At 30.1% G+C, this 15,959-nt stretch overlaps 1 protein-coding gene across 1 annotated transcript; it reads left to right on the top strand.

Annotated features, from left to right (window-relative positions):
* The first annotated feature begins 5,365 nt into the window (after nt 1–5,365).
* On the top strand, nt 5,366–9,376 carry LOC131644536 (uncharacterized). The gene is made up of 2 exons (XM_058915061.1): nt 5,366–6,001; nt 7,104–9,376. The coding sequence occupies exons 1-2, from the start codon at nt 5,750–5,752 to the stop codon at nt 7,704–7,706; spliced, it is 855 nt and encodes a 284-aa protein (XP_058771044.1). The 5' UTR covers nt 5,366–5,749; the 3' UTR covers nt 7,707–9,376.
* Nucleotides 9,377–15,959: the final 6,583 nt, after the last annotated feature.

Below are 15,959 nucleotides of genomic sequence, written 5' to 3'. Positions count from 1 at the left end.
AAATTGATAGCTTCGAAGTTCTCAAATGAATCTGGAATTGGACCGGTCAATCTATTGGAGCTCAAATCTCTGAAAGAAAAAGATGAGGTTTATTATGATAAAGAAATTATAGAATATAGTCTTGAAAGTACACCATTGATCCAACTTACAGAGTTTTTAGATTTTCCATTTCACCAATAGAGTCTAAAATAGGACCAGTGATTAAGCAATTTCTCAATTCCCTGAGTTACAGAAGAAAAAAAAAACGGTTACTAAAATCCTAAAAGAGTTATGAAGTTCTTCATATAAAACATGGAAGGAATGGTTTCCACTCACAGTCTCATCATGCGTGTCAAATTTTTCAGATCAGGAAATGTCATGGTTGTGTTCCCCTTCAAATCAGATATTCTCTTGTTATATAAACACATGGATGTATAAAAAATGCTTGGCTTCATGCTTGTTCTGGTTTGTTAATGGTTGAACAATGGGGAAAGAAGAAGAAAATGTTTTTCAACCAGAAAAATATAAATATAAAGAGTTTCATGTTTTTTTAATTAATTAAATAGTTATTTTATTGCCACCTAAGTCAATGGGTTTATATGACATTGCCCAGTCAGCAAGTGTGGTAAGAAGGAGTGATAAATCCATGTTTTGAGTTTTATAAGGGGCGTTTGGTAAAAAAAATCTTCAAGGGGGCCAAACCGAATCTCGCTATATTGGCGGGGGGTGAAGTATATTAAACCCAATAACATATAATAAACATAATAAGAACCAAAGATCTTTGTTAGTTGTGTTGAAAATATTAATTGAATATTAAAAGAAAAAAATAAAAAAAGGGAATAATGATGAATGAGTCTACACAAAGAAAATCACACATATGTTGACAATAATAGATGGTAAACTGATAATAGATTGTAAATGTTAGCAGTGTTGAAAATGTGAATCAAAGTTATATATATATATATATATATATATATATATATATATATATATATATATATATATATATATATATATATATATATATATATATATATATATATATATATATATATATATATATATATATATATATATATATATATATATATATATATATATTTGGGGTGATCGCATCCAAACCAATCCAAAAGGAAAATCGCAAACCGAACCAATCCAAATCAAAAACCGCGTTTGGTTTGGATAGTTTTGGATGATTTTTTGCCTGAACAGCACGGTTCGGTTCGGTTTGCGGTTTTCATTTCACAAAACCGAACCAAACCAAACCGAACCGCATATTTAACTAAATTTTTGAATTTTTATAATTTTATTATATTTCCAATCCAATTACAATATTGTACACTCACGTCACTTGACTCACTATTCCTTCATTCTTCCTTCCTATTCAACATTTCAATTTCATCCTCTGATTTCTCTCTCACTCATTCTAGAAAAACATTTAGTGTATATGTAGTACTCATAATATTTAGTCCTAAAGTTGTAATATTGTATTAATATTTAAAACTGAAGTTATCTGATACTTGTATATGTAGTATGTAGTTTATTAGTATGAAAAATTGTATATAGTATGTAGTATGAAAAATTGAAGTTATATTAGTAATTTAGTATGTAGTATATGTAAAATACATGGTATGACACTGTAAAATACATGATACTGATACTTATATGGTAGTAATTTTGGTGTAAAATACATGTATGGAAGAATGGATTATTTTGGTGTAATTAGTATGAAAAACTTCTTTTTTATGGTACTGTAATATATGTATGGAAGAATGATTTTTTTTATTTCAATACATTTTTATTTTATGGTGTAAACCGCAGTCCACCGAACCGATCCTAACCGCATTAGTTTGGTTTGGTTTGAATAATTTTTTAAAAATAACCGAACCAAACCGAACCGCATGCATTTTTATCTTGCGGTTAGGATGACTTTTATGCTCAAAACCGAACCAAACCGCAGCGAGCACCCCTAATATATATTGTTTAGAAGGATAAAGATATTGGTTGAACGTGTTGCTAACTTTTACTGCTTGGTGGTGAGTGGTATGAATTAGTTTATTTCAATTTTGTGTGGTTAACTCCAACTTCTAGGTGGTTATTGCTTGGTGGTGAATGGTATGAATAAGTTTATTTCAATGTTTATGAATATTATGTGAAACTAAATTGGTATTTTTTTTTTGAAAAAATTGATAATTGTAGTGAGGGATGTGGTTTGGTGGTCTAATTTTTTAAAATTAATTATTTAAAAATAATAGAGAAAATATTAGGTGGAGTTAGTGGGTTGATTTATTACATATTAATAACTATTATTAATCAATAATAAATCAAATAATTTAGAAAGAAGGGAATTGTAGTTTTTATTATTAATTAAAAATAAGTCAAATATTAATGTATAATTATTATTTTAATTAATTATTTAATTATTAATGTTAGTGGGATATTGGGATAATTTATTATTATTATTATTATTATTATTATTATTATTATTATATTAATTTTTATTTAGTGTTAATTTATAATTATTATTTTAATTAATTATTTAATTATTAATGTTAGTGGGATATTGGGATAATTTATTACTATTATTATTATGATATTAATTTTCATTTAGTGTTAATTTATAATTATTATTTTAATTAATTATTTAATTATTAAAGAATAATAGGAAGAAATGGAAATTTTAGAGGGAAATTTTGTAGAAGTACTTGTAGGATTATAATTTAGTATGATATGATTTGAAGCATTAAAAATTCGAACAGATTTTTCCAAAAATGGATTGTGTTGGTGAAAGCCTAAATGATCCTGATTTTAAGTTTGAACTTAGAATTGGTACCATGTTTTTAAGTTTAATAAAATACATTACTTTATTATCCTTGTTTCAAATTTATAAAGCCCGTTTTATTAAGTTTAATAAAATACATTACTTTATTATCCTTGTTTCAAATTTATAAAGCCCATGTTATTAAGTTTAATAAAATACATTACTTTTCTAAAACAAAAAAAATATATTACTTTATCATCCTTGTTTCAATTAAGTTAAATTTAATGAAATATTAAATGTAACTTAATTGTAAGACTCTTAAACATATAAACATTATTTTTAAAGTATATGTAGTCACATTTAATTGTCAAGTGACACAAAAATAATGCATAAAACTATTATATGAGTAGACTCATGATCACACCTTATAGGTCATCTCATGGATATGAGATATCAAGTTTTCATGTAGATATGAATATTTAAAATAATATTCATGTGTTATAGAAATATTACATAATGTGTTATATAAATGTCATAAGTTTTTCTCATGATAATATTGATGTATGTCATCCGTCGACATAAAACCTCTATAGTTCTTACATAAGGAGTAAACTATTTTAGTATTGATAAATATGTTGTAAATTATTAATAATTAATCACCATGGGTGTATTTCAAAATGACAAAAAAATGCATGTGAAGTTTGTATTTTGAATTTGAAAATAGGCAAACACTTCGTGAAGTGTTGCACTAGGCAGTTTGTGTTTTTGAATGCAGAAATAGACAACACTTCGTGAAGTGTTGCAGAATGCGAAACAACACAACTTTTGAAAACTGCTGTTGTAGGCGAAACAGTGCAATGTTTGAAAAGTGCTGCTGTAGGCGAAACAATGCAATATTTAGCACAAGTATTGCTGAAAGTGTGTGTTTCATCAAGGGTCACAACCTTATGAAACAACAGCAGATTGACCTATAAATTGAGCATTCCGGATTCAGAAAAACACATTAGAAAATCATATACTCTTCACCATGTATTTCAAACACTCTTTGCTACATCCGAATTTTCGTCGGTCTTGCGCAAACTCGATAAAATGCTGAATTATCTTAGGTGTTCTTGCATTCCAACTCTAAGACATTTGAGAGTGCTTGAAATACTTATAAGAAAAGTGATTTTGTTCACGATTCTAGCTTCGATCGATTTGTTTTAAAATAATTTTCTAACAATCTTATAAGTATTACATATAATGACAACCGAGACTTTAATTTCAAGAATCAAAGAGAGAAATTCAAGATAAAACACAAGAAGAACCGATAATATGAATTTAGGTACGTTTTATTGTTTCTCATAAAAATTAGAACACTATAGAAATCATAATATTAAAACTCTAAATAGTATTTTCCAACCGTTGATGTTTACCGATATGATTTTTCGATAATGATTAATCAATAGAATAATATTTTAATATTTTAAGTTAGCGATAATAAACTATATATATTCCATGAATAAAAAAATCAATTTGAGCTTTTTTAGTTATGCACATGATATGTATAAATTCGTTACGAATACGAGCTTTTTTAGTTACAAAATAATACATCTACTAGTGTAAAAAGAATAATATAATTTTAAAATTTACACCCGATATACTAAAAACGGGTGTAAATAAGAAACACGATGGCAAATTTGTAAATAAAATGTCAGTTTAAGATTGATCATGTGGCAATATACACCTTATTTTTTAGAAACGGTGTAAATTAAAAATGTTATTATATTCAAATCTCTATTACTCCCGTTAAATTAAAAAACGGGTGTAAATTTAAATAGACTTAAAAAGAATATTTATTTTTATAACCCAAAATACTAGGGGTGTTCATGGGTTGGGTAAACCCAATAAACCCAGTAAAACCCACCCAAACCGATCCAAAAAAGTGGGTTGGGTCTGGTTATTGGGTGAATACGGTTTTCAAAAATGAAAACCCATTCAAAATAATTGGGTTATGGGTAAAACCACACCCAACCCACAAAACCCATGGGTTATTGAGTGACTATATTTTTTCTCTTTTTTTGTAATTTGACAAGTGATGACTTTGATGTTTTTAATTTTGCTTGCTTCAATTTCAACTTTTTGAAGATCTTTTATTTAGTAAGTAATGATTTTAACTTATTTAGGATGCCACATTTTGATTATTTTGATGCTAATTCTAATAAATTGCAAATATTTTATGCAATTCTAGGTTTTACTAATGTAACTTTGGTTTTTACAAACATATGTTTATGATAAATTTCATTATACATTTTGACATTTGATGTTAAAAAAAACAATAATATGTTAAGCTATTTATTAAGAAAAAATGTAACATATCATTAATAATTATATAAGAAAAAATAATATTGAGTAACCCATTACCCAACCCAATCCAACCCATAAATTTGTGGTTTTACCCAAACCAACCCAATGATATTGTGGGTGGTTATTTTTCCTCACCCAAACCAGTGTACCATGTACGGGTTGGGTTATGGTTTTGGCTAAATTCACCCCAAACCGACCCATGAACACCCCTACAAAATACTATTCTTAATAACTAGTTAAGTGAATATTATGATAAACGACAAAATTTTGTATTCTCTTCCATTAAAACAATCTTTCTCTCCCAAACTCAGAAATATAAATTCTCTAACACGAGATTGTTCTTTTCGTTTCGTCATCTTCTCTGTCTTGTTTTACGTAACCCTAGTTCCGAACAGAATCGCCTCTATCTCATTCTCTATCATTTCTTCTCCAAACCCTAATATCAATTTTCCCTAATTTTACATTTTCATCTTCCCTCCAAATCCTAGATCTCAACCACATATGAAACCACGTTTGAATTTCAATATACAAAGAACTGGTTCACGATTTTACTCGATTCTGTCACTATTTTGATTTGAACCGGCAATACAAATTGGAGTTATTACTACTATAATTAACGCTTAAAGCAGCTTTTATTTTGTTGGTGAATTGTTGTGATTGACAATGGTTGGTGATGGAAGCAAAAGGGACGATAGTTTATTGTTAATTAACAATACCAATGTGTTTTCGGCGCTTGATACTTTGAAGAAGAAGAAATCGGATTCAAAGGTGTTTTGGGCTATGGAACCATTGAATGCAACTTCGTGGGGTGATGTGGATGATGATGATTATTATTATGCCACCACTGCATCGCCTCAATTTGTTTGGCCTGTTTCCGAGCCTCAGGGCAGTGAGGACAAACAAGATAATTTTGAGGTTTGTTTGCCCATTTTTTGAATTCTGTTTTAATTCTTAGTGGTGATGATTGTTTATTTATACATTGATTTTTGGGATTATGTCATTTTTCTGTTCATATACAATTGCTTTTTATATCATTTTTTGGGTGCATTGGTTGTACTTTTGATGGCTATTGATATGTAGGGTAGTTTGATTAGTTGTCATCATTATGTTTTAATCAATATTTTCACCAAACATGTGTTTGCACGATACATGTTCTTTACAAACTTATTTGGCTTTGGTTATAACTATTCTTATTAGGATACCTGTATCATGATTATACTTGTGTGATATGTCCTTTACTCACCTACTTGGCTTTGGCTATAAGTTATGACTATTCTTATTAGGATACCTGAATCTTGATGGTTTCTTCATGGTAGTAATTTTGTCTTTGGGATGATAATTTGGTTTTGTTTAGTTTGTTCTAGTGCTATATATTGGCAATTAGAGTTAATTTGAGTGATAATGATAAACTTTGTACTGTCTATTATATGTTTTTTTATGTGCTAAATGCCAGTGATATAAGTATGCAGTGATTTGCCTATGTGTTTTCTTGGTGTGCTTTAGTTTGTTCTAGTGCTGTATATTGGCAATTAGAGTTCGTTTGAATGATAATGATAAACTTTAGACTGTTTATCGCATGTTTTTCAACTTCTTTCTGGTTTCTTTCTAGTTCTAGAAAATAGAGTTTTAGCATAGCAGCATTAAAAAAACCAGTAAACTTCGCTTTAGTTCGAAATACACAAGTTCAAATTTGGGTGTGGGAGAGGTTCAAAAATTTACAATTTTGGGTGTGGGAGAGGTTCAAAAATTTATCCAAATGGTGAATTTTGGGTACCATTTAAGAAAGATCTGGATAAAGAAATGATGTCATTTGTTACATGTATGAGAGTTTCTGAGTTAGTTGGATTTGACTCTATAGAGCAATATCTCCCACATAAGAGTTTCTATGCAATTTGGAATGGATCAAGATGTTCCTGGTTATGTGCCTAAATTTAATGAGACTAAAGAAATTGCTTGGAAAAACTACTGCATGCCCATATCTGATAGCAATTTATATTTTCCATCAAGATTTTTTTAGGCAGATGTTACTATGCGTTACACAAAGTGGTGGAGGCAATCGGCATTGGGTCGTGAGGACTTTGTTAAGAACATTGTGAAGCGGAAGAGAAGTGCTACTTCAAGGAAACATAGATCTCATGCAGGAACATTTAGCAAAAGTGGTGTTCATCTTGGATTTCCTTCCGTATCTGTGGAGGAATGTGAGCCTGTCTCGAAAGAGTACAACTGTGGTGGCATAATCTATGAACATAAGCATTTCGAGAAAGATTTGAAAGATGAAAATGGGATCAAAGAAGCAAATGTGTCTAGTGACATAATCGTTTTATCTGATAGTGAATATGAAAGCAAAAGCTATGCTATCAGAAACAAAGTCTCTTTGTCTAGTCTTGAATTTGATGTTTTAATATCATCAAATGTGGGTGGTGAATTATCTGAATGTGGGGTTGAAGATGAAATCAAGAGTCCATTTAGTGAAATAAATGTCAATGAAATCAACAAGAAAAGTGTTAGGTCCTTTACGATGGACATGGAATTTGATCTTGAAAATATGATTCAGAAGCTTAAAAGAGTGATTTCTAAGCTTAAAGAAGCAAGATTTGGCCACAAAGTAGAAATTGTTTGAACCAAAGCCAAGGCATGATACTCTTTGGTTTGTGACAGCATAATATTACTTTTCTTTGGTATAGAACCAATTTAATATTCCTAATTTTCTTTATTAGTTTACAGGAATTTAATTGCTGTTAGTACTTTTTTTGTGCAGCTTGTAAAAGTTGCTTTCAATTGTAGTGATTAGTACTGGTTGGTTGTTATATATGAAGGTATTGATTTGAGTTATTTTGTAGAACATGGAAATATCAAAATGAATGAAGCTACTAATTTGTTATGTTCATCACTTGATTTGATAACTATAACCTCCATTTTTTATTATAAATTGTTTTGAATTTTTTACACATAATAAAAATATAATAATTGTTGTATCAAATTAAAAAATTACGAAAGTTTTTATAAAATTATTTTTTATTAATGATACGTGGAAGATAAATTTACTTAATTGAAACAAGAAAATAATAAATATTTAAGGATATAATAGAAAAAATATAATTAATTACTCATTATAATTATATAACTATTTATATTTAATGATAGGACTATAGAGTATTGTTTTTTGTTTTGTTTTAGTATATTTTACCTGATTGTGTAACAGAGCAGAAAAAACCTAAATCTAGTGCTACTACCGCTGCGAGATCTGCAAAGAGGAAAACACCAGGTAAACCGAGGAGAACAATGGTTGTTACTAATCCAAATTTGGAAGAGCATTTGGTGGCTGAAGTTGATGAAGCAGCATAGAAAGTGGTAGAAGCTGGTAATGTTAGCGACATTGGTGCAAATGGGACGGAACAAGAGGCAATGGAAATGGATGAACCTTTTGTTGGAAAAGTCTGTGAGTTGGTGAAAAAGGGAAAAGTGTGGAAGTCAATGATAATTTTCCTAATTTTCCCGATGCTCGTACATTCTGATAAACTACAAGCATAATAAATACTATTAGCCAAATAATGCAAATTACTAACATCAGTATCCAAAATATACCACTGCTTTTCCAAGTACTTCACTCCTTCAACTGCTACTAAACCTTTATCATTCTGCAACCCTTTTAAATCCAACTGATATTTCGGTTTTCCATCAAACTCCAAAATCCGAGAAATTGAGGATCATAGTACAATTTATAGAAAGTTAGCTATTATATTTGTTTGGGACAGAGGGAAATTCTTAATATCTGGGGGAAATGATAAATTGGTGAAGGTATGGAACTGGTTCAGTTATACTGATTCTGGGTCAAGTGACAACAACAATGTTATCCTACATTTGAATATTGGTGTACCTCAGAAGGTGAGTTTCACAGCATATTTCATTGAAACTTTCAGGGTGCCGGTTACTTTTCTTGTTTCTGCGAAATTTGTCTATTATGTGATCACTTATATATTTTGTTTCACTGGTCAATTGGCTATGTACCACTTCAACTGACACAGACAACCTTGTTGTGTGCGACACATCTAAAACCGTAAAGGTCTATTCTATAACATAGTTTCAAGCTGAGTATTCTTGGAGAGCAATCATGCACCCTGACAGGAAAATCTTAAAAGCTTAACTTAACTAAGCAGGTTGATTTACATATAATTTATCTGATGATGTTTCAAGTTTTATTGACTGGAGTCTAACTAATTATGAATCGGTTTTGTAGTTTCTTGTAGCCTATTTTTTTGTTACTAATCCCCTCTTTGTTTTTGTTTATGAGTTCAGATATTTGGCAGATACTTCTTGAGACTTCCTTCCCTTGTTCAAACAGTTCTGATTTCACGACCTTTCTGGCGCCAATATTGAAATATGCACAAATATGTTGATCCTATTGCAAAGCTTGTTTGCTCAGTGATACCAATTGATTTAATTTAGATGGCTCTTTCCAACTGCAAATGACTTTGGATCAGAAGTCATTCCTTCCTTAGCTAAAAAAATTTACATGAAGGTATGACTGAAAAAATATAATAGAATGTAACTTTGCACCCAGCAGAAAGTTCACTTTCACTTGTTATGAATATTTGAGGCAAAAATTTAAATGTAGGCTTATCTCTTCAATGATTACTGGGAAGACATATGGACCATCCGATAATTCTTTGAGGTAAATCTAGCTCTCATTGAGCATGTGAGTGTCAGATTTATATATACAACAATATTTAATTGAGTTTCAATACGATGAATATAACAAGTTCAGTTGTAGAAGCTTAACTATAAACATAATTTGAATTAACTAGTTTTCGTTGAGATTTGAAAGAACTATTTTCTCGATATAAAATGTTAGCCACTTATAAAAGGTTACTTTCAAAATTTTCAGCCGTCCAAGTTTAGCTATTACGATACAGCAAAACCAATGAACACATCAAGGAGAAACTTACCACCTTCGACGATAGATGATAGCAAGGTCATTCTAAATTTTCTTTTACTTAATTTCCCCCCTGCATACTAGGTGATTGCCACTTTTCTGCCATTAAATCTTAAATTTCACTAGTATGTGTCCTTTCTTATGCAGATTGTTGACTTGACTCAATCATATCACACGGAAGCTTCGTGAATAAGGCCTTCATAGAGCATAGTGTAGTTGGAATAAGATCAATAATAAACTCAATAGTTCATTTAAAGGTTTGGTGTAACCATTCTACTAAGTACAAAATATGACGGGTGATAATAATAACTTTAATCTTACAAAGTTTAAATGTTTTAGAATGAACAACTTAAGATTGAATTTCTAAGACCTGAATTGTACCCAACAGGTTCATTATTTGAGATTGTGAAAAGCTGTTAATTTGGTACTAACTAGACTATTTACACTTATCTTGTTATATGTTTGCTTTGTGATTTTTGTAACAAGTATAGTGAAAAATTGTTATTGCCATAGTAATTGATTTGGCATACCTTTTTTTGTTTTGTTTTTACTATTTAGGATGACCCAGACCTGTTTCAACAAGTGTGTTGATAATAAGTAAGAAAAAGCTCCCCTTTTTTTTCCAGTTTCAGCAAGTGTTTAAGAAATTGTTATGTTTGATATGTTTTGAAGGTCTTCCGGTGAATTTGGAGACTAGTTTCTTGTTCACTCGAAGGTTTAGCTGTTGTGAATTATATAATAATATGTTTGTCATGTTATGTTCTCAGGTACAAGGAGTCTGAGCTAAATATGGGTGAAAATAGTTGCATTGATCGTTGTGTTTCCAAATACTGGCATGTAAGATATTCCTTATGTTTTTGTTTGGATTGAATGTGTCACTAGCAAGTTTGTCTCCGTGTGTGTCTATTTCAGCTATTTAGTAGTATTTTTTTTCAAGTCCAGTAATTGATTGTTCGTTTCTAATGCTAAGTCAGTTTTTCAGATGTTTAAGAATGCTCTCTTAGTTGGGTTACTATCTGTTAAAAATGTGTGCTCTTTTTGAAATTTCTATTATTTATTGCCTTAATTGTGTAATACCATGCAAAGCAATGGATCATAGAAGTTGTGAATCTGAATATGGCTTTGAAGATGCAAAATCTTAGTTGGGTTTATCATCTGTTAAATAGTGTACTCTTTATTTCTACTATTTACTGCTTTGATAGTGTGCTGCAATGCAAAGAAACAAATCATAGAAGTTCTGATAATTTGAGTATGGTTTTTACATATGAATTCATGGAAACTGCGCATGTTGACAACCATAATGATTGTCTTGTTGTCTAAAGCAAAGTTTATTTTTTTGGTTTTGCCAGGTGACTAATCTTATTGGTCGGCTACTTGGTACTGGGAAGCCTCAATGATCCAAGTGTATTATATCAATGTTCTATTGTGCGGTTTGATTTGCCTGAGATAGGACTGCAATATTAGTAGTTGCAGCCCGAGGAGATTTAATATTTTGCAAGATCTTTATTTTTTCCATGACTATATTAAGGTCAAGCTATTTTGTTAAGAAAGAGTTTGAATACTTATGAGCTTGATGTAGCTGCAAGTAGTTATAAGTATTACTATTTTATGATTTCATTTCAAACCTACTGTTGTAAGTTTAATTTTGGAAGTTTTTAATTTTATATGACTTCTTAGTACATGAAATACGAAGATATGAAGAAATGTGATAACTGAAATAAGGTGTAATGTAACATATGAAATAGGGTATAAATGAAATTAAATATAATATAATTTTTTATTTATAAAGGGTGTAAATTATATTTAAAAAGGGTGTAGCTAAGAACATATTTACACCCGATTTTTAATAAAATAGGGTGTAATTAAGAATATATTTACACCAGATTTTTAATAAAATAGGGTGTAATTAAGAATGTATTTACACCCAATTTTTAATAAAATATGGTGTAATTAAGAATGTATTTACACCCAGTTTTAGTAAAATAGGGTGTAGCTAAGAACATATTTACACCCAATTTTTAATAAAATAGGGTGTAATTAAGAATGTATTTACACTCGACTTTTAATAAAATAGGGTGTAATTAAGAATGTATATACACCCGATTTTTAATAAAATAGGGTGTAATTAAGAACGTATATCACCCGATTTTTAGTAAAACTTGGTGTAATTAATAATATATTTACACCCGATTTTTAATAAAAAAGGGTGTAATTAAGAACGTATTTACACCCGATTTTTAATAAAAAAAGGTGTAACATAGCATGTATTTACATCCGTTTTTAAAAGGGTGTAAATTCGTTAGACATTTCTCACCCGATAAATATATACCCGTTTTTTTATTTTAAAAAACAGGTTTAAATTTAATAAAAAACGGATGTAAATTAACTTTTTTGTACTAGTGATCAACTATTAACATATTAAATTGATATGGGCTATGGATACAAGTAATTGATATAGAGACACAATATATTGTGGACAGGATCATTCTATTCTCATACTATATTTTTCCATCTATGTTAAATAGGTTTATTAGCATATTATATTGTTCTTCATATAGAGCGTAAACAGAAACAATATATGTATATATGTTGAAAGTTTTAAAATAGTTATAGAGGCAGTGGAAACAGAATTAAGTCAAAATATATTTTGAGGAATGATATGCTTACATAAAATGTGGCAACTACACCGAATGAACATATTATATACTTTAGTAATTATTTTTTTACCATTACATATGAAAACATGGCCATGCTATATTTGATTTGGTGTAAGTAGTGTAAAATTTTTAGCGTATGAATAACGGTCCTCATATATTTATATGGTAACCCGAGAAGGTTGGTCTAGGACTAATTTTTGGAGGCTACGGGAGCAATAATCCTCTCGGATGGATTAGTCGGTACGGAAGGAAGGAGACCCCTCTATTAAAAAACATATATTTATATTGTAAAGATTGTCATATCGTCGTGACGAAACTATGTCATAATATACTCGTATATATTATTATGATACATATGCATATGCATGATTTATATGAAATCAAAATGGATATTATACATCAATTGTGTATCCTATTTAAAAGGTCAATTAATTTTTGTACAATTTTATTTATTTATTTATTTATTATAATTTAAATAAATAAATTTTAATTAAGAATTATTTATTTAAGTAAAAATTTATTAATCACTCAAGTAATCAAATTTATTAAAGTTCATGATTTCAAAATTATGTGATTGAACTATGATTAAGATGCTATGTGAATAACATGTTTGTGTTCAATGTGTTTTTTTATAAGGCATATATAGACCTCTGAGTTTGGAGTCTAATATAATTATTGAATATTGAGATGTGTAATTTTGATAACCTTATTACGGAGGATAAGGAATTTGAGATTCTAACAAATGAAGAATCTTGCGAGGAAGGTTTTCCACAGATTTTGAAAAACAAAACAACTCGAACTTAGAATAAACAAGAGAGTCCGAAAGGCTAAGGATCTAGGACCGAACAAAACCGATAATCAAGTTATTTATTTTATCTATTAGATAATATAAGAAAATAATGAGCATTTTGTCCGTAAGACTCCTATTATTCTTCGACTGGAAGATGATCCCAAGATTTATAGAGAAGCAATAACTTCAATGGACTCCTCTTTTTAGAATAATGTTATCTAAGACAAAATAGATAATGTCAACCCACACTTTGAAACTTGTCAAACTATCTAAAGGATGAAAACTCATTGGATGCAATAGGGTGTTTAGAAGGAAGTATCATAGTGATAATACACTAAATACCTACAATGATAGATTAATAGCCAAGGGTTTTTGACAAAAGGAATATGTTGATTATTTCAACACATATGCACCACTAGCAAAGACAACGAAAATTAAAAGTGTTGTTTGCATTAATTTATTTGCATGACCTAATTGTTCATCAAATGGATGTCAAAACGACATTCCTAAATTGAGATATCGATGAAGAAATTTACATGGAGAAACCAGAAGGTTATATGCTTCCTGAAAATGAACAAAAGGGGAGACACACAACTTAGGGAGAAACTTTTCAATCTTATCAAGACATGAATTCAAAGAGTTTGTCATCATCAAAAGGGGGAGATTGTGAAGATTGCATCATATATCTAGCTCAATTTTGATGAAGACAAAGATTATCAAAGAAGAAAAGGATCAAAATTTTCATGCACATCAATGATGAAGTTGATCAAGAAGGTTTAGCATAAAAATTCAAGTTAGTGATGAGTGTCAAATATGTCTATTTTTCTACAATAAAACTTGGCACTTTTCAACTCCATTTTTGTGTTTTCGATTATGATTTACCTTAAGTTTTGATATAGTTTATAGTATTTAGTATTTAGTGTTGGAATCTTTGATTTGTGTGTTTTTATGTAGAAAAGTGATGGATCAAGCTTAAACGATGAAGGCACAAAAGTTGGAGAAGAATGCACAAAGCAAAGAGGAAGAGTTGTTGTCTTGTATGTTTCGTTGGACGAGCCAGGGGCGAGCGTGGAGTGATTTCCTCGCTCTGAGGTCGTTGGGCAAGGGCAAATGTTTTGGCGTCGGGCGAATTTGTTTGAAAAGAATTTGTATATATATTGTGTAAGACCAGATTTTTAGGGCATCCACCCATTTTTAGAGAGGTGTGATCAGGAGTCCACCACTTTTTAGGGTTAGGCCCCAATTTTGAAGAGAGTGAAGCTGAGAAATCAACAAGGGAGGTTGAAAATTGAAGATTGGAAGTTGGTTTATCTTCACGTTTTGTAACATCAAGGTTGTGATTTGCTTATCTTCTCTTTTCTCTTTGTATGACACCCTTTCTTGTTAGGTTTTTGGGTGATTTCACCATTGTTGTACGTATTTCTTTTGAGCTTTGTATTGTGAACTTTGGTTTGATTCAATATAGATGTTAATCTTTTGTCATAATATGTCTGATTTGTGTTGAGAAATGTATTTCAAATTATTGATTTAAGATTTGTCATCTATCGGTAACTAAACTTTAGACATAGATTTGGGTGTTGATATTCACTTTGTATCAAATGCATGTTGCCTGTTATTTGATATGTGGAGACATCTGTTATTAATCAACCGGTATATACCCGCAACGCCGCTCAAAACATAGATGGTGTTGAGGAGTGATACGTGATTATAGAGAGGGTTAACTTTGTTCTTGTGCTTAGATTAGGATAGTGCATACTGTTATAGGTTTTTATCGATCACGGGGTTATTTTGTAATGTTGGCCTGATTTAGTATCGAGGACATCTTTGCCTCTGTTAGATTCTAAGAGATAGAAATAGCTTTAGGTTTAATATTCATAAAAGTATTGATTCTTACACTACAAAAAACGCGCCTAGAATACGGGGTTTTTTAAGCCTATTTGCGGAGGTATTTGACCTCCATAGATAGTTTAGAGGAGTTATGAAAACTCCCGCTTATACGATTGCCTTAATATATCTACGAGGGTTTTGGGCGACCGCTGGTATCCTTGCCAACTAGCGGAAACCTTTTTGCGGAGGCTTTAAACCCCCACTAATTAATAAAAAGTTATTATAAAAAAAACTACATTCTTTAGTCATAAATATGCATTCCCAAATTAAATATTATCTAACTCCAGTAGATGCTCATTTATCCATGCTTTAGAACTATCTGACAAATGCTGAAAAGTCTTAAAAAACAATAATTTTATATTTGAATTTATAAAGCATTTAAATAAGTAATTTTTATATATTCAATTGCTCATTTAACCAGAAATTCTTATACCTTCTTTGGCTTCCTATTCTATTCCAACATTCAACACCATTTGAATCGTTACAATTGCTCAATCAACAATTATTAAGCTGAAGTAACGATTGTGTAGATCATAAACATGTCAAGATTATCTTATCTTAACAAGTATCTGCAAAAGATATTGAGTTCCCATACTTATTAGTCAT

This window comes from Vicia villosa, linkage group LG1 (assembly GCF_029867415.1).
Source record: "Vicia villosa cultivar HV-30 ecotype Madison, WI linkage group LG1, Vvil1.0, whole genome shotgun sequence".
NCBI lineage: Eukaryota > Viridiplantae > Streptophyta > Magnoliopsida > Fabales > Fabaceae > Vicia > Vicia villosa.
This window is presented reverse-complemented; position numbering and strand designations above follow the sequence as displayed.

Bases quoted from the DNA above. Each gene is read 5' to 3' on its own strand.
- LOC131644536 (XM_058915061.1), top strand. From the start codon at position 5,750: ATGGTTGGTGATGGAAGCAAAAGGGACGATAGTTTATTGTTAATTAAC. The intron at 6,002-7,103 runs GTTTGTTTGCCC...AGATTTTTTTAG, and splicing joins ACAAACAAGATAATTTTGAG to GCAGATGTTACTATGCGTTA.